The 22,606-nt window shown below is 38.3% G+C and overlaps 1 protein-coding gene across 4 annotated transcripts in view; it reads left to right on the forward strand.

The window, feature by feature from the left end:
* PSME4 (proteasome activator subunit 4) overlaps positions 1-22,606 on the forward strand; it is a 110,936-nt gene that overhangs the window by 71,997 nt on the left and 16,333 nt on the right. For all 4 annotated transcript variants that reach the window (XR_012517922.1, XM_003922737.4, XM_074400172.1 and 1 more), the window contains 14 exons: positions 1,563-1,772; positions 3,362-3,498; positions 5,026-5,079; positions 5,390-5,519; positions 6,179-6,260; positions 7,450-7,603; positions 8,109-8,178; positions 9,694-9,819; positions 10,535-10,687; positions 12,998-13,102; positions 14,772-14,863; positions 15,939-16,070; positions 16,450-16,658; positions 18,304-18,389. Coding sequence is in view for 3 of the 4 variants with exons in the window: in XM_003922737.4 (XP_003922786.2) it covers positions 1,563-1,772; positions 3,362-3,498; positions 5,026-5,079; positions 5,390-5,519; positions 6,179-6,260; positions 7,450-7,603; positions 8,109-8,178; positions 9,694-9,819; positions 10,535-10,687; positions 12,998-13,102; positions 14,772-14,863; positions 15,939-16,070; positions 16,450-16,658; positions 18,304-18,389 (1,740 nt within the window). In the remaining variant the exon portion in view is untranslated. The remainder of the gene's footprint in view (positions 1-1,562; positions 1,773-3,361; positions 3,499-5,025; positions 5,080-5,389; positions 5,520-6,178; positions 6,261-7,449; positions 7,604-8,108; positions 8,179-9,693; positions 9,820-10,534; positions 10,688-12,997; positions 13,103-14,771; positions 14,864-15,938; positions 16,071-16,449; positions 16,659-18,303; positions 18,390-22,606) is intronic.

The raw sequence follows: 22,606 nt of genomic DNA on the forward strand, positions 1-22,606 counted from the left end.
TTTTTTTTTTGGAGACGGAGTTTCGCTCTTGTTACCCAGGCTGGAGTGCAATGGCGCGATCTCGGCTCACCGCAACCTCCGCCTCCTGGGTTCAAGCAATTCTCCTGCCTCAGCCTCCTGAGTAGCTGGGATTACAGGCACGTGCCACCATGCCCAGCTAATTTTTTGTATTTTTAGTAGAGATGGGGTTTCACCATGTTGACCAGGATGGTCTCGATCTCTTGACCTTGTGATCCACCCACCTCGGCCTCCCAAAGTGCTGGGATTACAGGCTTGAGCCACTGTGCCCGGCCGCTTTTGCAAAACTTTTATCGAAACGCAGCCGTGTTCATTGCTTTATGTATTATGTGTGGTTACTTTCACTCTACAGTAGCAGAGAAGAGTAGTTGAGACAGCGACAGTGGCTTTGCTGTTTACTCTCTGGCCCTTTATAGAAAATACTTGCTGATCCCTGATGCAGATGTATAATTCGAGAGTGTTGTAGGTTTGACTCATTGACTATTCTGTTGTTGACTTTAATGAGAGCAGTTTAAATGGACAAAATTAGAGAGATCAAGTACAGTCAATATAGAAAAATATCTTATTAGGTCAACAAAATCAGGGTTTTCAGTGACCTTATGGAGAACCTGTAGAGAGGAATGGAATGCAAGGTGGGTAACAAGCTAGACTGGAATCAAATGAGGCGCATTGGAAATCAAAATGTTTTGATACTAATAACTCTTTTTAGGAAAAAGGAACGTTTTAGAAATTGCTGTCATCAGAATCATTGCGATTAATTGGACTTTTATGAGTAACAAATATGCAGTATAGTTTAGTTTTGTGTACTTTGTAAATTACTCAGCAACCACGTGTTAACTATTTACTAAATTATTTCAGACATCAAACATTAGACTCCTAATTTTAAGAGTGACACATTTTGTGGGTTTTGTGATATAGTTGAAGAAAATTAGAATGGAATATATGTTCTTAGAAACATCCTTACATTTCCTTATTACCTTATTAATAGGCATTCTTTGAGCAAATTTTTTTTTCTTTTTGGAGATAGGGTCTCTTTGTCACCCAGACGGGAGTACAGTGGCACAAACATGTCTCATTGTAGCCTCAACCTCTTAGGGTCCAGTGATCCTTCTACCTTAGCCTCCTGAGGAACTGGGATCACAGGCGTGTGTCACCATGCCCAGCTTATTTTTGTATTTTTTGTGGAGAAGAGGTTTCACCATGTCACCCAGGCTGATCTTGAACTCCTGAGCTCAAGCAATCTGCCTGCTTTGGCCTCCCAAAATGCAAGAATTACAGGCATGAGCCACAAGAATTACAGGCACGAGCCACCTTACCTGTCCCAAACTCTGTGTTAAATAACCTAGAGAAAATATTAATGGATGCCACTTTAATGTCAGGCTCAAGTTTCTAAAAGTAACATGTTAAATATGTGAACACATTTTCCTAACCAATGTTAGTATTTAAGTAATCAATACACATTTAAAACCAACATATAGGTGCATTGGCTACACCTACATGATGCCTCTTACTTCCCATAGAAACTTTTTTTTTTTTCCCTGCAGGGTGCCTTGTATTGTCTCCTTGGAAATCACAGTGGTGTGTGCTTGGCAAACCTTCATGATTGGGACTGTATTGTACAGACTTGGCCAGCGATTGTTTCGTCAGGGCTTAGCCAAGCAATGTCTCTGGAAAAGCCATCAATAGTGAGACTGTTCGATGATCTTGCAGAAAAGATTCATAGGCAGTATGAAACAATCGGCTTGGACTTCACAGTAAGCAAAACCATTCTTTCATTCAAGTTTTAGTGGAAATCCTGACTTGTTAAAATGCCCTTTATTTTTCTTGCCTTTTTCCCAGTAATATTCTTGGCATTTGATTCCAGTTGTTTTTTTTATTTTTTTATTTTTTAAGTATTTGTTACCTGTTTGCTTTTGGTACTTTCATTGATCATTATTGTAGATAACAGGATAGAGTAGCAGGTTGGAGCGTGGTGGGGAGACAGCCAGGGCTCCACAAAGGTTATTAATTTGTTGTATTCATCCTTACTTTGTGTGTACCCACAGCTTCATTTTTTCATAGAATTAATTATATTTTAGGAGGTTTACCATGCTAGCCAGAGTCACAAAAGATCAACTACTGAGTTTGTAATTTATAGTGAAGAAAACTAAAATAGAATGATTTGACAAATGAAAGACTAAAGAATATAACTTTCAATAGTGCTCAGGTTGAGAGTTATAGCAGATTTTCTAAGAACTTGCAAATCTGTATTTATACCCCCTCAGAACGTGGGGGTGAGCATATCAGAATCCCTCTCTTGCCTAAAGTGACTATGGTTGACATCCCTCCCCTGTTTTAAAAACTGCTGGTCTAAATGTATACCTTTTAAATCAAGCACAGGCTTGCTATTTGCGACTGTCATTAGATTCTACTTTTTTTTTTTTTTTTTTTTTGAGACAGAGTCTCCCTCTGCTGCCTAGGCTGGAGTGCAGTGGCACGATCTCGGCTCACTGCATCTCTCCTGCCTCAGCCTCCGGAGTAACTGGGACTACAGGCACGCACCACCACACCCAGCTAATTTTTATATTTTTAGTAGAGATGGGGTTTCACCCTATTGGCCAGGCTGGTCTCGAACTCCTGACCTTGTGATCCACCCACATCAGCCTCCCAATGTGCTGGGATTACAGGCGTGAGCCATCGTGCCTGGCCTATATTTTTTAGAAGAAAATGTTTAATTGAGATATAATTCACATATTATAAAGATCATCCTTTTAATATATACAGATTGTATCCACAATAGTATAGTCACAGGGCTGTGTACCCACTCGAATTCCAGAACATTTTTCTTTTTCTTTTTTTCTCATTCTCATTCTGTCCCCTAAGGCTAGCGTGCAGTGGCATAATCATTCCCTGCCTCCACTTTGCAAGTAACTAGGACTGTAGGTATGCACCACCACACCCAGCTAATTAAAATTTTTTTTTTTATACAGACAGGGGTCTTGCTATGTTCCCAGGGCTGGTCTTGAACTCCTGGCCACAAGCAGTCCTCCCACCTTGGCCTCCCAAAGTGCTGGGATTACAGATATGAGCTACCATTTCTGGCCTCCACAATGTTTTCATCACCCCAAAAGAAATCCAGTAACTAATAGCAGTCGCTTGCCATTCTTCCATACCCCAAGCCCCTGGAAACCACTTTCTCTCAACAAATTTGCCCATTATTAAATATTTCATATAAATGGAATAATAAAATATGTGGACTTTTGTGTCTGGCCTCTTTCACTTAGCATAACATTTTCCAGGTTCATTGACGTAGTATGCATCAGAACTTCATTTTTTTTTTCCCTGCTTTTTTCTTTTTAACAAGATTCCAAAATCATGTGTTGCAATAGCGGAATTACTTCAGCAGTCAAAAAACCCCTCTATCAACCAGATATTGCTTAGCCCAGAAAAAATTAAGGAAGGAATTAAACGCCAACAAGAAAAGAATGCTGATGCCGCAAGGTAATTGATGAATGGTGTGCTTCAGTAGATGACGTTATAGATAGTAAGTTTTGGGGTTTTTTGAGACAGAGTCTTGCTCTGTCACCCAGGCTGGAGTACGGTGACACGATCTTGGCTCATTGCAACCTCCACCTCTCAGGTTTAAATGATTCTTGTGTGTCAGCCTCCCAAGTAGCTGAGATTACAGGCATGCACCACCACACCCAGCTAATTTTTGTATTTTTAGTAGAGATGGGCTTTCGCCACATTGGCCGGGCTGCTCTCGAACTCCTGACCTCGAGTGATCTGCCCACCGTGGCCTCCCAAAGTGCTGGGATTACAGGCGTGAGCCAACGTGCCTGGCCGATAGTAAGTTTTTAACATCTCTAAAATGTGGATGTATACCATAACTGCTTAATGATGTTTACACATTGACTTCTGAAAAAAATACAAAAAAATTTCAGAGATAATTATTACAAAGGTTTTTACTTTTCCTTTTTAAGCTCTGGAGTCATAAAACACCATCTTAAAAATAAGGCCAAATGCAGTGGCTTATGTCTGTTATCACAGCACTTTGGAAGGCTGAGGTGGGAGGATCGCTTGAGCTCAGGAGTTTGAGACCAGCCTGGGCAATATGGTGAACCCCTGTCTGTACAAAAAATACAAAAATTAGCCAGGCATGGTGGCCGTGCCTATAGCAGCAGCTACTCTGGAGGTTAAGGTGGGATGATCGCTTGAACCTAGGAGGCAGAGATTACAGTGAGCAGAGATCGTGCCATTGCACTCCAGCCTAAGTAACAGAGCTAGACCCTGTCTCAAATAAACAAAGCATAAAGTTATTTCACTATCGTATCTTTTTTTCTAGTGAGTTGTCTTTCATTATTTAAAGGTAGTAATAGTTCGGGAACTACACAACTGGTACACATCAGTCATTAAATCCTAAATTCAAGTTTAGCAAATGTATCATTTTATAGTTCTTACATAAGATAATAGTAATGACTTTTTGGTCAAATTTGGTATCAGGATTTTAATAACTGTTTCTGGATTCTTGGTACCAAAGCACTTAAATGCATCAGTGATGACACTCAAGGGTCTTCCTAACTTGATTTTTGTCTTTGCCTTAAAATTAGTATATGAGTACGCCTATTTGTTGTTTTATGAAATGTCTATATATAATAAACTCTTACAGCTTACCTAATATATTTCAGATACCTGGTGTAGTGTGTGTGTGTGTGTGTGTGTGTGTGTGTGTACCACTGCCAATTAATAGATTTCTACTTACAGAGTTACTTGTGCATGTCCACTCAGGAAAAGTTGAGTTTTCTCTCCCTAGCCCTTCATGAGCTTTTCCCAGCATCTCTGTTCATCTGTCTACTTTGATTCTGGCTTGCTTCTCACCAGGTCCCTTTACAGTCAGGTGGTGAGAAGTGAGGAAGGAGGGTGAATTTGGCTAGAATTTGAATTTTTGTAATATTTTTTGATGTTCATTTTAGAATTATAGTAAAATAATATCTCACCTGATTTCTTTCTTTTTTTTTTTTTTTTAAGGAACTATGAAAATTTGGTAGATACCTTGCTAGATGGTGTGGAGCAAAGAAACCTGTAAGTGGAAAAGATTTTTATAATTCTCACAGCGTTTATCTTAAACACTACAGATGTTTTCTACATGGAAGGCTATGAATGACTGTGTCACCAAAAAAAAAAAAAAATTATATTCTGGTTAGTGTATTTGGCAGCAGATTAAGAGGAGAGGAGATGGAGGGAAAGTTTGAGATTAATGGTAGGAGCAGTGTTCTTCAGTAGACCTTTTTAAATTCTTGAGCAACTGAAAATTATAATGTGTTTCACATACAGATTTTTTTTTCTCTTGATCTTATGTGTGATATACTTTGTCATTTCTCCCTCTTTTAAGGCCCTGGAAATTTGAACATATAGGCATTGGGCTGCTGTCTCTACTGCTGAGAGATGACCGAGTGTTGCCTCTTCGCGCCATACGGTTTTTTGTTGAGAATCTCAACCATGATGCAATCGTAGTTCGAAAGGTAGGTACCTTGTTTTAGCTACAGTCTTGGATTTAAGAATATGTACGTATTTGAAGTCTTTAAATTCTTCACAAACAATACACACTTGGTTAATAAATATCTTGAAGTATATTGATTTGAGATCTCTCCGTATTGGTTTAGAGATGATAATGATTCCTCTAACAAATACATAGGGACATGTTTAGTCCCTGTGTTTGAACACTGGGGATATAGCAGGGAATAAGTTTATAGGCTAATGGGAACGATTGAAAAATTAGAAAATTAGGTGTGCAGTGTTTCAGGAGGGGTGAGAAACCTGAGGGTACAGCTTTTTACTCTCCCAAGTGTTAGAGGTGAGGTAGGGGTTGGGGAGATGGCCTAAGCTGATGCATTGGAGAAGGACCTTTACATATAACCTGAGGCTCAGATTTGAAGGATGAGCAGGTACTGGTTTAAGAAAGAAAGTATCACTCACATGGGTCAAGATTATGGAGTAAGAACTGCAAATAATTCATTCCAAGTCAGATCTAGCACTCATATGGCTGTACTGCCAGATGTCAGTAGGTAAGGTGTTTTTTTAAGGAAACAGAATCCTGTTGTGCTTTGAGTAAAGGAGGCAACCATTGAGGCGATTTAAAATTTTTTTATGAATGCATACCTTTACCTGTTTTCTTTTCTAGATGGCTATCTCAGCTGTTGCTGGTATCCTTAAACAGCTAAAAAGAACCCACAAAAAGCTGACCATTAACCCTTGTGAAATCAGTGAGTACTAACGAAAGCAATTAATAGTGTTTTTCAGTAAAACTCAGAAAATTTTCTTGAAATGTATAAATTCTAGTTCTTGACCTCAAATATTGTTCTATGGATATTAACACAAAATATGAAATAACATGAAGGAAACAGTTGACTTATCAAAAGCCAGTGAATAAGTATTTACAAAAATAGATTGACTGTTTCTGTCTTCATATTATTTATCTCACCCACTAAACAATTATACTAATTATTTCATCAACTGTATTTCAAAGACTTAAGTTCCTGTTACTAGTTTGTTAAATGTTTCTCTCTGGGTTGTGGGATTAGGGACAAGGTGAATTTTCTTCCTTATACCTTACTGTATTACCAGAATTTTTCAAAAGAATAAAATGTTTCTGGTCTCCAATCCAGGATTAAAACATTGCATTTAATTATGTCTTTATTTTCTTTAATGCAATGTTTAATCCTGGATTGGATTGTAGTCCAGAAGAAAGTTTTTAAATTTTTTTTTTTTCTTTTTGTTTTTTTCCTTTGTGGAGAGTGGGGTCTTGCTATATTGCCCAGGCAGGTCTCGAACTCCTGAACTCAAGCTATCCTCCTGCCTCTGCCTCCCTAAGAGTTGGGATTACGGGCGTGAGCCACAGTGCCTGGCCTAAATTTTTTTTTTAATATATAAAAAGTACGTTCAGTGGGACAGCTGTCAAAATTTGAGTAAAGTCTGTTGATGAAATAATTTTACTGTATTAATGTAAATTTTTTTGAGAATTATATGTTGGTTATTTGAGATGGTGTCTATAGTTTATTCTCATAGTTTTGATAAGCACGTGTGTGTGGAGAAAGAGAATATCAAAGTATGCATGGTACAATGTCAAAATTTGGGGTGCCTTGGTGAAAGACATGTGGGAATTCTTTGAACTCTGTAAGTTTGAAATTATTTCAGATCTAAATAGTTTAAACAAAATTATGTTTCATACTTGATCTTCTCACCCAAAATAAGCGACTCAATTTAGTAGATAATCCGATCTTCTCTGTTTTGAAATGTGCCCCCAATTTCTCATATTTATGTGGTCTTGCCTTGATAAAATTCAATAGTGTTGTATTATGAAGACAGTTACACTGGTACTGTTGATTAAACTTTGAGAATAATTGTTGGGTGAATGTTTTTAAATTCATCAAAATGTGATTGTCTGTTCCTTAGGTGGATACCCTAAACCCACCCAAATTATTGCTGGTGATAGGCCTGATAATCATTGGTTGCATTATGATAGCAAAACTATACCAAGAACTAAAAAAGAATGGGAGTCAAGTTGCTTTGTGGAAAAAACTCACTGGGGATACTACACCTGGCCAAAGTAAGTAGTAACTTAATGCGGACCTTATCATTAAATGCCTTTGATGTAACTGTTTTATCGTATTTCGATTCTGGGGGAGGTTCTGAGGCACTTGAAGGTTCTTTTCTCTTTCCTCTTCCCTAGTCCTCTCTTTCTTTTGCTCCTGCCAATGCTATGCCTCATTCCTGCCTCTTTCCTTGTACTAAAACCCTTAGCCTTTCTGAATCCCATGGTTATATGGCTAAGGATGTTGTTAATAGCTGCTCTAAATTATATTCCTACCTATTGATAATACATATGCCTAAACCAACCCAGAGAAATCCATATTTTTCTCTTACTGACTCTGTTTGTCATTAGGACACAGTGATCTGATAGATTTTTTAAGACCTAGACTGTTACTTCTGTACTAATTTCCCCAACTTAGCATCTAGTTAGAGTTCATTAAAAGTGCCTTCTAATGCTTTTATCCGTGAAGCTCTAATATTTTTTTCTATGCGTATTATAAATACGAACTCTTACTATATAGGAATATGGTTGTTTATGCTGGTGTGGAAGAGCAGCCTAAGCTTGGCAGAAGCAGGGAGGATATGACAGAGGTAAGCATTCCATTTCACCATGGTTAAAATGCATCTTATTTTGGCCACTGATTTATCTCAACCTCACCTCAGTTCTTCTTTTTCTTTTTTTTTTTCCCTTAATGCAATTTGTGTTTTTCAGTATAGCACTGCATAAATATTGGTGACTGTGTAATCCTTTCTCCCCAAACCCTTTATACTAGTGCCAGTTGACATAGATCTTGATGGATCTAAGATTGAGTTACCACCCCATTCAGCACTCCCTTGGCTACTGCATTATGTAGTTTGCTGCTCATTCCTCATATCAGTTCTGATACAGGCTTTTTGAAGGAAAAGTTAATAACTGATTTTTAATTTTCTATTGCATGTAAATTATGGGTACTCCGTAAATACATGTTGGTAGGTTTTGGTTAAAACTTCTTAAACTAGCCGGACGCGGTGGCTCACGCCTGTAATCCCAGCACTTTGGGAGGCCGAGGCGGGTGGATCAGGAGGTCAAGAGATCGAGACCATCCTGGTCAACATGGTGAAACCCCGTCTCTACTAAAAATACAAAAAAATAGCTGGGCATGGTGGTGCGTGCCTGTAATCCCAGCTACTCAGGAGGCTGAGGCAGAAGAATTGCCTGAACCCAGGAGGCGGAGGTTGCGGTGAGCCGAGATCGCGCCATTGCACTCCAGCCTGGGTAACAAGAGCGAAACTCGGTCTCAAAAAAAAACTTCTTAAACTTCTTTTAATTTACTTCACTTTGAAAGTTGACTTGATTTGGTTGGGAACCATGACACATGACTGTAATCTCAACACTTTGGAAGTGTGAGACAGGTGGATCACTTGAGCCCAGGCATTTGAGATTATCCTGTGCAACATGGCAAAACCTTTTCTCTACAAGAAATAAAAAAATTAGCTGGGTGTGGTTGTGCATACCTGTATTCCCAGCTACTCGGGAGGCTGAGGTGGGAAAATCACCTCAGCCAAGGAAGTCAAGGCTGCAGTGAGCCATGATTGTGCTATTGCACTCCAGCCTGGGTGACAGAGTGAGACCTTGTCTTAAAAGAAAAGAAAAAAGACACTGGGTTTTTAAGTTTATATATTCCTAAAGTTAATGGTGTTGTAACATTTTCTGATTCTGAATGGTCTACCTTTTAACTTCTGGTGTTTCATAAATATAGAAGTGATTTGGGGGGCTTGATTTATAGTTTTGGGGATTTTAATAAATTGCACACCAAGTGTCACAGTAGCTTTTGGTCTTCATTTCCCAAGCAGAACATTTGTTGATTTTTAATTCACAGTGTGAGAAACAGTATTCAAACTTGAGAATCTGAAGGAAAACTTTTAGCTTATTCTTACTGATTTAGCTTTTTTAGAGGGAGATATTTGGTTTCAGAAATCATTGTGGTCTATGAGAACTAAAAATTCATTGAAACAAAAATACAGCCTACATTTGAGTATCAAAATCTTGTAATTTTAACTTTTTCAGAATCATGTTTTTAAGTGGATTTTAAACCCTGAATGTTGTTCTTCTTTTTAACTTTATAGGCAGAACAGATTATATTTGATCATTTTTCTGATCCCAAATTTGTTGAACAGTTAATTACTTTTCTATCATTAGAAGACAGAAAAGGAAAAGATAAGTTTAATCCACGACGTTTTTGTCTCTTTAAGGTAAGTGTATTATTTACGTATGCTCTTTGTAATGCTTAGTGACTTTTCAGTTTGTAGGTTCATAACTTTTAAATATTTGATTAAAGGTCTGTCTTTATCTAAAATGGCACTGGAATTTACACTGAATATGTACAGAGTTATTTTCTTGTCATTATTGTCATTATTCCCTAAACAACACATTATAACAAGTAATTACATAACAATACATAATACAATTAGCAAACATTGTATTAGGTTAAGATGATTTAAAATACACAGGAGGATATATATAGGGTATATGCAAATATAATACCATTTTATGTAAGGGACTTGAACATTTTGGAATTCTGGGGTGGGGATCTTGAAACCAGTTACCCATGTACACCAAGGGATGAATGTATTTATCTTTAATGTTTCTTGTAATTGGCACTAGAAAGAAAAAAAATAACTTTGTGTTTTATGTTTAGTTGCTTTTTTTGGGGGGGGGTGTGATACTTTAATCAGTCAGAAAGATTATTAATGTCTGTTTCATTGGTTACATTTTAATGTGATGTGTAAAATGACAGTATTCTTAACTATTTAACTTGCCGGCATTGTTAAAGCAGTTAGTTCTAAAGGGGAGAGGGCTTAGAGTTTTGAAGCACATTCGTAATGTACAGAATAATTATAGGCATATTATAATTATAATTGAGATCATAGTCATTTGAATACTGAAGAGCTGTCTTTGTTTTTATAGGGTATATTCAGGAATTTTGATGATGCCTTCCTTCCAGTTCTGAAACCCCATTTAGAACGTTTGGTTGCAGATTCACATGAAAGCACCCAGCGCTGTGTTGCAGAAATTATAGCTGGTTTAATCAGAGGTTCTAAGCATTGGACATTTGAAAAGGTGATGTCTTAATATTTGTACAGAACATTTCCTGTTAAAGCTATATTATCCATTTTTGTAGCAATTCCCAACACATTAGATACTGATAATTAAAATATGAAATGTTCAGTGATATAAAATATGCTGATATGTAGACATTGCTTTTGATTGCCAATTACAACCTAATGAGTATTTACCCACATTGGAGGAAAAAAAGTTAAAAAAAAAAAAAGAATTCCAGTTTGTCTTGAAGAAGAGGAAGATCCTGGATCTCTGGTCCTACATCACTTCGTTGATGGTACATGTGTGCTTCTCTCTTCATGAAGCTATTCCAGCTTCTCATTAAGTCCTTTCTCTTAGTCTCCTTATCATTTATATTACTTGCCTAGTCTTCTAGCTAGTTGGAGTTTGACTCTCCCTTTTAGAGTATCCCTCTTTTTAATTGTAAGATTTAGTTTTCACACACCTGCCTTAAGGTTAGTTTGTTAGCAAAATGCACCAGACTAAAAATAACCTGGTCAGATGTCAGTAATACCTGCACATAAGCTAGACCACTATTTTATCAAAGAGGAAACACAAATAGGGGTTTTGGTCAACTTTTAGGAGGACTGTGAACACTTTTGCTTATAAGAAACAATTTTATTTTAAAATGTCGCATGTATTCTTGTCATTTATTACATTACTAAAGCCACTCTTGAGTTACCTGTTTTGCAAAACAAATCTTTCCTCGTAACTTCTTTGAGTAAAGCTTTTTTTTTTTTTTTTTTTTTTTTTTTTTTAAATCAAAACAGTGCTGCCCCTGGAAATTTTGTCTCAAACCCTTCTTACTGATTAATTCTTCTTTTTTCTTTTCGTTTTTTCTTTTTTTGTAGACAGAGTCTTACTCTGTTGCCCAGTCTGAAGTACAGTGGTGTGATAATGGCTCACTGGAACCTCCACCTCCCTAGTTCAAGCAATGCCTCAGCCACCTGAGTAGCTGGGATTACAGGCATGCACCGTTATACCAGGCTAATTTTTGTATTTTTAATACAGGTGGGGTTTCTCCATGTTGGCCAGGCTGGTTTCAAACTCCTGGCCTCAAACGATCCACCTACCTTGGCCTCCTAAAGTGCTGGGATTTCAGGTATGAGCTGCTGTGCCTGGCCTTCATTCATTTATTTTTATTTTTATTTTTATTTTTATATTTTTTAGGAACTTAAAAAATTAATAATAGTAACTGTTCATGTTTATGGGATATATGTGATATTTTGATACCTGCACACAATGTAATGAAGAAATCAAGATGTGTCCTTTTTAAAATACAGCCCATGGACCTGCAGCAGGGTTAGCACTTGGGAGTTTGTTAAGTAAGATCGATCTCAGGCCCACCTCAGATTAATTAGTCTACATTTTTTTTTTTTTTTAATTATAAAGATGGGGTTTTACCATGTTTGTCAGGCTGGTCTTGAACTCCTGACCTCAGGTGATCTGCCCGCCTTGGCCTCCCAAAGTGCTGGCATTATAGGCATGAGCCACTGCATGCAGCCAAGAGATTTTTTTTAAAGAGCCATATAAAGTATTTACTCTTTTCTGAATATTTTTTGGGGAAAAATATTCACCTATACTTGGATATGTATGAGGATAAGGAAGTAAGGTGCTTTCCTGGATTATTTGGGTGCTTTAAAAAATAATTAGGACCCAGCATGCTGGTTCATGCCTATAATTCCAGCACTTTAGGGGAGGCCAAGGTGAGATGATTGCTTGAGGGTAGGAGTTCAAGACCAGCCTGGGATCCTGTCTTTTTTTAAGTGGGAGTCTCACACTGTTGCCTCAGCTGGAGTGCAATGGAGCAATTTTGGCTCTGCAACCTCCGCCTCCCAGGTTCACGTGATTCTACTGCCTCAGCCTCCCAAGTTGCTGGGATTACAGGCACACACAGTACCACAATTGGCTAATTTTTTGTATTTTCAGTAGGGACAGGGTTTCACTGTGTTGGCCAGACTGGTCTCGAACTCCTGACCTCGTGATCCGCCCGCCTTGGCCTCCCAAAGTGCTGGCATTACAGGTGTGAGCCACCAATCCTGACCAGAAGATCCTATCTTTACAAAAAAATTACTAGGCATAGTGGCACACATTTATGGTCCATGCTACTTGGAAGGCTGAAGCAAGTGGATCACTTGAACTCAGAAGCTTAAGGCTGCATTGAGGTATGATTGTGCCACTGTACTCTAGTCTGGACAGTAGAGTAAATGATGGAGCTCTGTGTGTGTACATTCCCAGGTAAAGAAAGATATTTGAAGAAAAATGTTCTGAGTGTCATTAACTCTTACCCATATATTTTGTTTCGAATAGGTGGAGAAGCTTTGGGAGCTTCTGTGCCCTCTGCTTAGAACAGCACTGTCCAACATTACCGTAGAAACTTACAATGATTGGGGAGCTTGTATAGCAACGTCCTGTGTAAGTTCTCCAGTGTCTTTCTTTGTCTAACTCATATATTCAAACTGTTTGATACTGTCTCTCAAAGTGTGTGAAATCTCATAACACTTCTTCAGTCTTTTTTTGTTTTGTTTTTTTATTTTTTATTTCCATGGGATTAGAAACTTGTTTTTTTTGGACAGAATTTCACTCTCGTTGCCCAGGCTGGAGTGCAGTGGTGCAATCTCTGCTCCCTGCAACCTCCACCTCCCAGGTTCTAGCGATTCTCCTGCGTCAGCCTCCCAGGTAGCTGGGATTACAGGTGGCAACCACCACACCTGGATAATTTTTGTATTTGTAGTAGATGCGGGGTTTCACCATGTTGGCCAGGCTGGTCTTGAACTCCTGGCCTCAGGTGATCCCACCTGCCTTGGGCTCCTAAAGTGCTAGGATTACAGGCATGAGCCACCTCGCCTGGCCTAGAGATTATTATTCTAAGTGAGGTAACTCACTTCTTGAATCTTGAAAGTTTGTTCATACTTTTGTCATCTTATGTAATTAGAGATGGTTCTATTTAGCCTTTCATATAAGTCTTGAGAGATAACTCTTAAGTGATTATTGTATCTTCTCTGCTGTGGCAATGCATTTTAAAATTAAGTGACAATCATGTATTTGGAAAGGTAACTTACATATAGTAAAAGCCACATAGTACAAGTTTTTTTGTGTTTTTCATAGAGATGGGGTTTTACTGTGTTAGCCAGGATGGTCTCAATCTCCTGACCTCATGATCCACCTGCCTCAGCCTCCCTAAGTGTTAGCATCACAGGTGTGAGCCACTGCACCTGGCCTAGGTATTCTTTTTTTATACCAGATGCATCCATAGCTTGTGTACTTTGTCTGAAGATAATCCATTCAGCTGTCGACAGTTTTCTCACTGTTAACTTGAGTGATGATAACTGATAGGTGTTTTCGTTTGGTTTTCTTCTTCTATACTGCCAGCCTTCCATATCCATGAGTTCCACATCTGTGGTTTCAACCAACCTGAGATAGAGAATATTTGCAAGGGACCCGGGGAGAAGGATGGTCGTGTCTTTAGTGAATATGTACAGACCTTTTTTTCTTGTCATTATTCCATAACCAATACCGTATAACAACTATTTGCATTGTGTTAGTATTGCAAATACTTTAGAGAAGACTTAGTGTACAGGAAGGATGTGCACTGGTTATTGTAAATACTACACCATCGGACTTGAACATTGTGGATTTTGGTATCTGAGGGAGTTCTGGAACCAATCTGCCACAAATACCAAGGGATGACCATACTTACTTAAGTTTTTAGTATTTCTAAAAATAATTGAATATGGCTGGGTGCAGTGGCTCTCACCTTTAATTGCAGCACTTTGGGAGGCTGAGGCAGGAAGATTGCTTGGGGCCAGGAGTTGGAGATCAGCCTGGGCAACATAGGGAGACTCTGTCTCTACCCAAAAAAAAAAAAAAAGAAAAGAAAAGTGGCACATGCCTGTCATCCTAGCTACTTGAGAGGGTGAGGCTGGTGGATTACTTGAGCTTAGGAGATAATCACACCACTTGACTCCAGCCTGGGCAACAACAGTTAGATCTGTTCTCAAAAATAAAATTAAATAACTGAATATGATTTACTTACAGAATTGTAGATCCCCTGTTTAATTGTTACTTCATATTTTAAACACAGGAAAGCAGAGATCCCCGGAAACTTCATTGGCTTTTTGAACTGCTGTTGGAATCACCATTGAGTGGAGAAGGAGGATCCTTTGTAGATGCGTGGTAAATTTTTTTTAAAAATCTGTGAGGTTAACACAAAAAATCTATGAGGTATACAGCAGTTTGTGTTAACTGATGTATAAATGGAAATGAATGGTCTATACTTGTAAAGTCTAGATGAAATAATTACTTTGTTCTGGAAGGTGATGTGATCTGGTTCCATACAACATATGATACTTAGTAAGAGTTATTTATCAGTTGGATAAGTAAGATGTAGGGAACCTGAGCAACTTAAACACAAATTAGGGTCAGCATTCTTTTTTTTTTTTTTTTTTTTTTTTTTTTTTTGAGACGGAGTTTCGCTCTTGTTACCCAGGCTGGAGTGCAATGGCGCGATCTTGGCTCACCGCAACCTCCGCCTCCTGGGTTCAGGCAATTCTCCTGCCTCAGCCTCCTGAGTAGCTGGGATTACAGGCACGCGCCACCATGCCCAGCTAATATTTTTTTAATTTTTAGTAGAGACAGGGTTTCACCATGTTGACCAGGATGGTCTTGATCTCTTGACCTCATGATCCACCTGCCTTGGCCTCCCAAAGTGCTGGGATTACAGGCTTGAGCCACCGCACCCGGCCAGGGTCAGCATTCTTTGCTGTCATATCTTTTATTGGAATTGCCTTTTGTACCGTAACAATATTAACTTCATCATATCTTATTTTTCTCTTTTTCCTGCTTAAAAGATACAAAGAGAGAGTAATCATTTTAAGGAAAAACTGCCTTGGTTGGGGCATATGGTGCTGTAGACAGTTAGACAATAGAAGTATGGATAATTTCATTAAAAAGAAGAAGTACTTAATTAGTGAGAAAACTTGAATTCTGATGCTTAAAGATCACTCCCTGAATATTCTTAAGTCAGTATTTCAGTTGTCTAGTAGTGGAGATGGAACGTGAATACAGAGAAAATAATGTAGGAAAAATAAAATCTTCATAAAGAGGCTATTTTGAATTGTAGATATTGCATTATTTATTAGGTGAGAAAATGAAAAAGTTTTAAGTGAAATACAGATATTGTCGATCCGTACTGTCAATATGTAAAGGCAGAAAGGGCCTCCAATATAATGCTACTATGCTTTAATTTTAGTCGACTTTATGTACTACAAGGTGGCCTTGCCCAGCAAGAATGGAGGGTGCCTGAACTATTGCACAGACTACTGAAGTACTTGGAACCCAAACTCACCCAAGTTTACAAAAATGTCAGAGAACGAATAGGAAGGTAGGTACTGTTTTCTCTGTGGTCTACCTCTTGAATTCTTTTTTTTTTTTTTTAAATTGTAATTGTAATAGCTAATAATGCATGCTGGTTATGTTGTCATTGGGTTTCACGGTGTCTTTTTCAAATTGTTTGCTATTGTGTCATGGGAAACAAGATGAAACACTCTGAATATAAGCTAGGACAGCAGTGTGCTCAGAAGCCAGAGATGAGCAGTCACAACACCTCAGTTTATAAGGCTTCTTTTACACACAGGCATAATCTAAGATCCACTTCAGGAATTGTCTTGGGACAGTTTACTTTGATTGGGTCATAACTTTTGGTCCTCATTTTTATTTATAATGTGGCATCTTTTCCTATTATTAAGTATTTTATTTTGCAGTGTGCTGACCTACATATTCATGATAGATGTTTCTTTGCCAAATACTGCGCCAACCATGTCGCCTCATGTCCCTGAGTTTACTGCTCGAATTCTGGAGAAATTGAAACCTCTCATGGATGTGGATGAAGAAATTCAGAACCATGTTATGGAGGAAAATGGAATTGGTGAAGAAGATGAACGAACTCAGGGCATTAAACTCTTGAAAACCAGTGAGTGGGTAAAATTAGTAGAAACACAGTTGAAAAGATTTATGTGATTACCCTGTGGAGTTTTTCCACCACTTTTTTTAATTGTAGTAAAACAGACATAATGAAAAATGTACTATTTTAACCATTTTAAAGTGTGCAGTTCAGTGGCATTACATACATTCACACCCTTAGGCAACCATCACCACCATTTTTCTCCAGAATCCTTTCATCATAGGAAACTGAAAGTCTGTACCCTTTAACAACAGTCTTCATTTTCCCCTTCCCACATCCTTTGCAACCACTGTCTAACTTCTGTCTCTGAATTTGCCCATTCTAGGTAGCTCACATAAGTTAGATCATAAATCCTTTTGTCTCTGGCTTATTTCATGTTACGTAGTATTTTCAAGTTGAATGAATGAATTTCTCACTCATGTTATATCATTCATCTGTTATACATTCATCTGTTTGATGGACATTTGGGTTATTTCCACATTTGGCTATTGTGACTAATGCTGCTCGGAACATTGATGTTTGTTTAAGTACCTGTTTAAGTTCCTGCTTTCAGTTCTTTAGGTTATGTACCTAGAAGTAGAGTTGTTAGACTATGTGGTATTTCTGTGCTTATGTTTTTGAAGAGCGGCCAGACTCTTCCACAGTAGCTGCACCATTTTACATTCCAGTTAGCAAATGCACAAGGGTTCTGCCTTCTCACCACTTGTGTTCTGTTTCTTTCTTTCTTTGCTTGCTTTTTTAAAGTAGAGCCATTTTAGTGGATATGAAGAGGTATCTTGTGGTTTTGGTTTGTATTTCCCTAAAGATTGCTCATATTGAGAATCTTTATTGGCCATTTGTGTATCTTGTTTGGAGAAATATCTCCTCATGTCATTCATTACCCACTCCTCTGCTGCCCTTTTTTTTTTTTAAGTCAAGGTCTCACTGTCATTCAGGCTGCTCACTGCAGCCTCAGCCTCCAGGTCTCAAGAAATCCTCCCATTTGAGCCTCCTGAGTAGCTGGGACTACAGGTGTGTACCACCACATCCAGCTAATTTTTTTTTTTTTTTTTAGAGAGACAGGGTTTCTCCATGTTGGTCAGGCTGATCTTGAACTCCTGACCTCAGGTGATCCGCCTGCCTCAGTCTCCCAAAGTGTGAGATTACAGGCGTGAACCACCACGCCTGACAATTTTAAAATACTTTCTGGAGACAGTGGGTTTCGTATGTTGCCCAAGTTGGTCTTGAACTGCTGGGCTCGAGGGATCCTCCCACCTTGGCCTCCAAAAGTGCTGGAATTACAGGTGTGGTGTACACCTGTAGTCCCAGCCCATTTCTGAATAGATTGTTTTATTGTTTTTGAGTTTTAGTTCTTCATATATTCTAGTATCAGTCCTTTATTAGATACACAATTTAGAAATATTTTCTCCTATTCTGTGGGTTGTCTTTTTACTCTCTGGATAGTATCTTTTTTTGCACAAAAGCTTTAAATTTTAATTTGGTGCTGTTATACTGCTTCTCAATAAGTATCTAATTTATGAAGTAACATAGGTGATCTCTTTTGTAACATCAAAGAGCTTTCAGAGTGGCTGACACTAACATTACAGTATTGTTCTACTTTGTGATCTGTAAATGAATAGCAAAGACTTACACTGCATCTTTGTTTTCAAAATAGTATTGAAATGGCTGATGGCAAGTGCAGGAAGATCCTTTTCTACAGCAGTCACAGAACAACTTCAGCTTCTGCCTTTGTTTTTTAAGGTAAAGTTATGGCTGAAATTAACAGTGCATCTCCTTTTGACCTTCATAAGGAATTTGTGTTTATCGTCTGTTGGTTGAAGTTCTTCAGTGTGTAAATATTGCTTAGATCTTAAAAAAGTAGAATGATCTCAGGAAAATCATTAGTGGATAATGGTTTAATATTTGTTGAAATTATATTTTTAATATTAGGTTATAGCAGGATTTTGACAGATACATTAAAATTTAGCAGAACATTGTTTTACCTGATAGCAAGTTTTTTGCTGAGTAATAGCAGATTAGAGGGGCTATTGATAGTTAAAAGCTACAAAGAAAATAGCAAGTTTTTTGCTGAGTAATAGCAGATTAGAGGGGCTATTGATAGTTAAAAGCTACAAAGAAAATAGCAAGTTTTTTTCTGAGTAATAGCAGATTAGAGGGGCTATGGATAGTTAAAAGCTACAAAGAAAATTTTTAATATACCCATTTCTGACTTCTTTACAAATGAAATTATTCAGTATATTGTGTTTATTTTACAGTGTTAAAGGGCCTGTAACTGTTTCTAGCAAATATCTGCAGGAAATCATTTGCCTCTGGTATCACATAATGCCATTTTGTTAATGAAAGGCATGGGTTGAAGTGGTTTTATCTAATCATCCACTTGGGATGCAGCTAATACAACTAAGGTCACAGGGTGACTCAATAGTTTCCAAAATCACAGTTTGCAACAATGATATGGTTGGCTGTGATTAAGAAAACATTGTTAATTGTATATTTGAAAGGCCTCTCACAAACATCACCACTTTTTGATTTTTATTCATCAGTGCAGTTGTTACCTAAGGAGGAGGGCCTTTATTGTTATTGATTAACAAATGGCATGCTGAACTTTTGATTTGCTATAGTATACTTTGTCTCTAGGAAATTGCAAACAGGTAACTGTACCAGTAACTTTCAAAGATTGTATTACTAAAATACTTTTAAGAATGCTGTGCAGAGAATGATACCCATGAATGTCCCTGGGATCTTTGGGGGTATAAAAGTGGACAGTAACTGCTAGTATATAAGTCTTTCTTATTTGTAGGGCTTTGGTGTATGTAGGATTTGTCTGCCCAGTACTTAAATGTTTTTCCTCTGTCACATGCTAAGCAGATATAGAACATTTATAAACTCATAATGTGCAATGATTGTTAGGATAGCTGGGGTTCCATCCCTTTTTTTCTTTCATTCAGAACAAACACAGGCAAGCATGTAAGATTGAGGTTGGTAAAAGGATGATTTGAATCCACTTGAAGTTTATGAAAAACTTAGATCATTAGAGAGCTGTACAATATAAATTGCTATTGACAAGCCTCACATCTCACCTGGATACACTAACATTGAGGTTTAGAATCTCCTAGGCCATCATTATGAATGGGGCCAGTTGTACAAAGGCGTCATATCATAGTTATTTTGCACATAAATCAGATGTGTAGTGTCAGGATAAAGAGAAGTATTTAAAAGAAACTTGTTTACTAAACCATGAGCGGAGCACAGAAGGAGTTCAAGAGGAGGTCAGAAATTCCCTTTTCAACATATTTCAGATGCTTATAAGACCTCTAAATGAAGATGCTTTTAATGTGATGCTACTTATAAGTGAAGATAGTGGGTAAACATTCAGAGTTCAGTGGAGCAGTGCAGCCTGGTGGTACAGACTTCAATGTCATCGACATAGATGGTATTTAAAACCATGAAATTGAATGAGATCATCAAGGGAATGGGTGTCGATGGGGAAAAAAAAAGAAGTATAAGAATTGAGCCAGTGTTCAGAGGTTAGGGTGATGAAAACACAATGAATAAAGATGATTCAGTTAGCATATGCCTCATAACTTTATACAAACTAAATTAGAACCATCTAAGAGGACTAGACTAAGGCTGGGCTCGGTGGCTCACGCCTATAATCCCAGCACTTTGGGAGGCCAAGGCGGGCAGGTCACCTGAGGTCAGAAGTTTGGGACCAGTCTGACCAACATGGAGAAACCCCGTTTCTACTAAAAATACAAAAACTTAGCTGGGTGTGGTGACGTGTGCCTGTAGTCCCAGCTACTCGGGAGGCTGAGGCAGGAAAATCACTTGAACCTGGGAGTCAAAGGTTGCGGTGAGCCGAGATCACGCCACTGCACTCCAGCCTGGGCAACAAGAGGTACTTGAAGTTTGTGGAAAATTTCAATAATAGTGTAAATTTAATTTCTCTCCTTTTAAAAGAATTAAATACCTATTGAGAGAAAGTTTAGAAAGTTGGAGGGAAATATTCATAAATAACTACCATTATCATTATCTTTCTTATATGTCTTTTTTTCTTGAAATTACTGTGACTTTATAAAAGCAGTACGCACTCATACAAAATCTGTAAGATAGACTGAAAAGACTGTGTATGATATCTGACAGCCACTGTTCATAGTTGTATTTATATTTCCTCTAATATTACTTTTCTACACAGTTGTTTCTCACTGGGATCATGCCAGTAGTTCTTCGGCTTTCTTTTTATTAACCTAATCAATATCTCTTATGTACCTTTCCACGTGAGAAAGTAGTTATCTGTATTTCTTATGCAGCTTTTAGAATTTAAAATCCAGTGTGCTTCCTAGTAGTAGATGTTTAGTTTTATCACAGTTGTTCACTAGATAGACAACAAGAGAGGCAGTGAGTGGAGTCATTAACAACATGAAGTTTTGAGGCAGGCTGCTTGGATCAAACTCATCTCCATGGCCCATGAACTAATTATGTAACCATGGGCAACTAATTCAACCCCTTGGAACTTTATCCCTTTCATCAGTAAAATGGTGATAGTAATACCACCCATCTCCTGAGGATGTTACGAGGATTGAATGAGTTAATACATGACCCTCGTTATCCAAATTGAGGAGTGAGTGGTGGAGTCTGATTACAAGGAATTATGTGCATTTTCCATTTCCTGGGTTGCCATTAGCAAATAGCAAGAGTTTAGATTAAAAGATATTGCAAGCCGGGCGCGGTGGCTCAAGCCTGTAATCCCAGCACTTTGGGAGGCCGAGGCGGGTGGATCACGAGGTCAAGAGATCGAGACCATCCTGGTCAACATAGTGAAACCCCGTCTCTACTAAAAATACTAAAAATTAGCTGGGCATGGTGGCGTGTGCCTGTAATCCCAGCCACTCAGGAGGCTGAGGCAGGAGAATTGCCTGAACCCAGGAGGCGGAGGTTGTGGTGAGCTGAGATCGCGCCATTGCACTCCAGCCTGGGTAACAAGAGCGAAACTCTGTCTCAAAAAAAAAAAAAAAAAAAAAAGATATTGCATCCTAAATTGAGAGAATAAGGGGTGATTGCATATGTGAAGTCCTTAAAGCAGCATCAGGCACATGGTAAACACGGTGGACATGTTCCTCATTAATGATACAGTGAACATCTTGTACATATCTTTTTGTACTTTGCACATATTTTTTATAGGATAAATCACCATAAGTGAAAATGCTGGCTCTACTTCAGCTAACACATTGTTGTAAGAAACATATGGTACATTGGCTGTTCTGTGAAAAAATCTTATTTATCCTATCCCATAAAAAGTGGTGTTGTATCTATAAAAAACCTTGAAATATATATGTGTTAAATTTATATTTTCTATATATAAACTTGCCTATTTTGGTCTAAGAGTCTTCATATTCTTTTTTTTTTTTTTTTTTTTTGAGACGGAGTTTCGCTCTTGTTACCCAGGCTGGAGTGCAATGGCGCGATCTCGGCTCACCGCAACCTCCGCCTCCTGGGTTCAGGCAATTCTCCTGCCTCAGCCTCCTCCTGAGTAGCTGGGATTACAGGCACGCACCACCATGCCCAGCTGATTTTTTGTATTTTTAGTAGATATGGGGTTTCACCATGTTGACCAGGATGGTCTCGATCTCTTGACCTCGTGATCCACCCGCCTCGGCCTCCCAAAGTGCTGGGATTACAGGCGTGAGCCACCGTGCCCGGCCTGAGTCTTCATATTCTTAAGATTAAAGGAAGAAATTTTCCAACCAAGAATGTCTTACAAAGCCTTGGCTTTGGGGTAAATAGAGTCCTAGTTTAAAATCCTACCTGTAGGTCAGACACGGTGGCTCACACATGTAATCCTAGCACTTTAGGAGGCCAAGGCGGGCAGATCACTTGATATGAGGAGTTTGAGGCCAGCCTGAACCACATGGTGAAACCCAATCTGTACCATAAATACAAAAATTAGCCAGGCATTGTGG

The sequence above is a fragment of the Saimiri boliviensis genome, chromosome 1 (genome assembly GCF_048565385.1).
Source record: "Saimiri boliviensis isolate mSaiBol1 chromosome 1, mSaiBol1.pri, whole genome shotgun sequence".
Lineage (NCBI taxonomy): Eukaryota > Metazoa > Chordata > Mammalia > Primates > Cebidae > Saimiri > Saimiri boliviensis.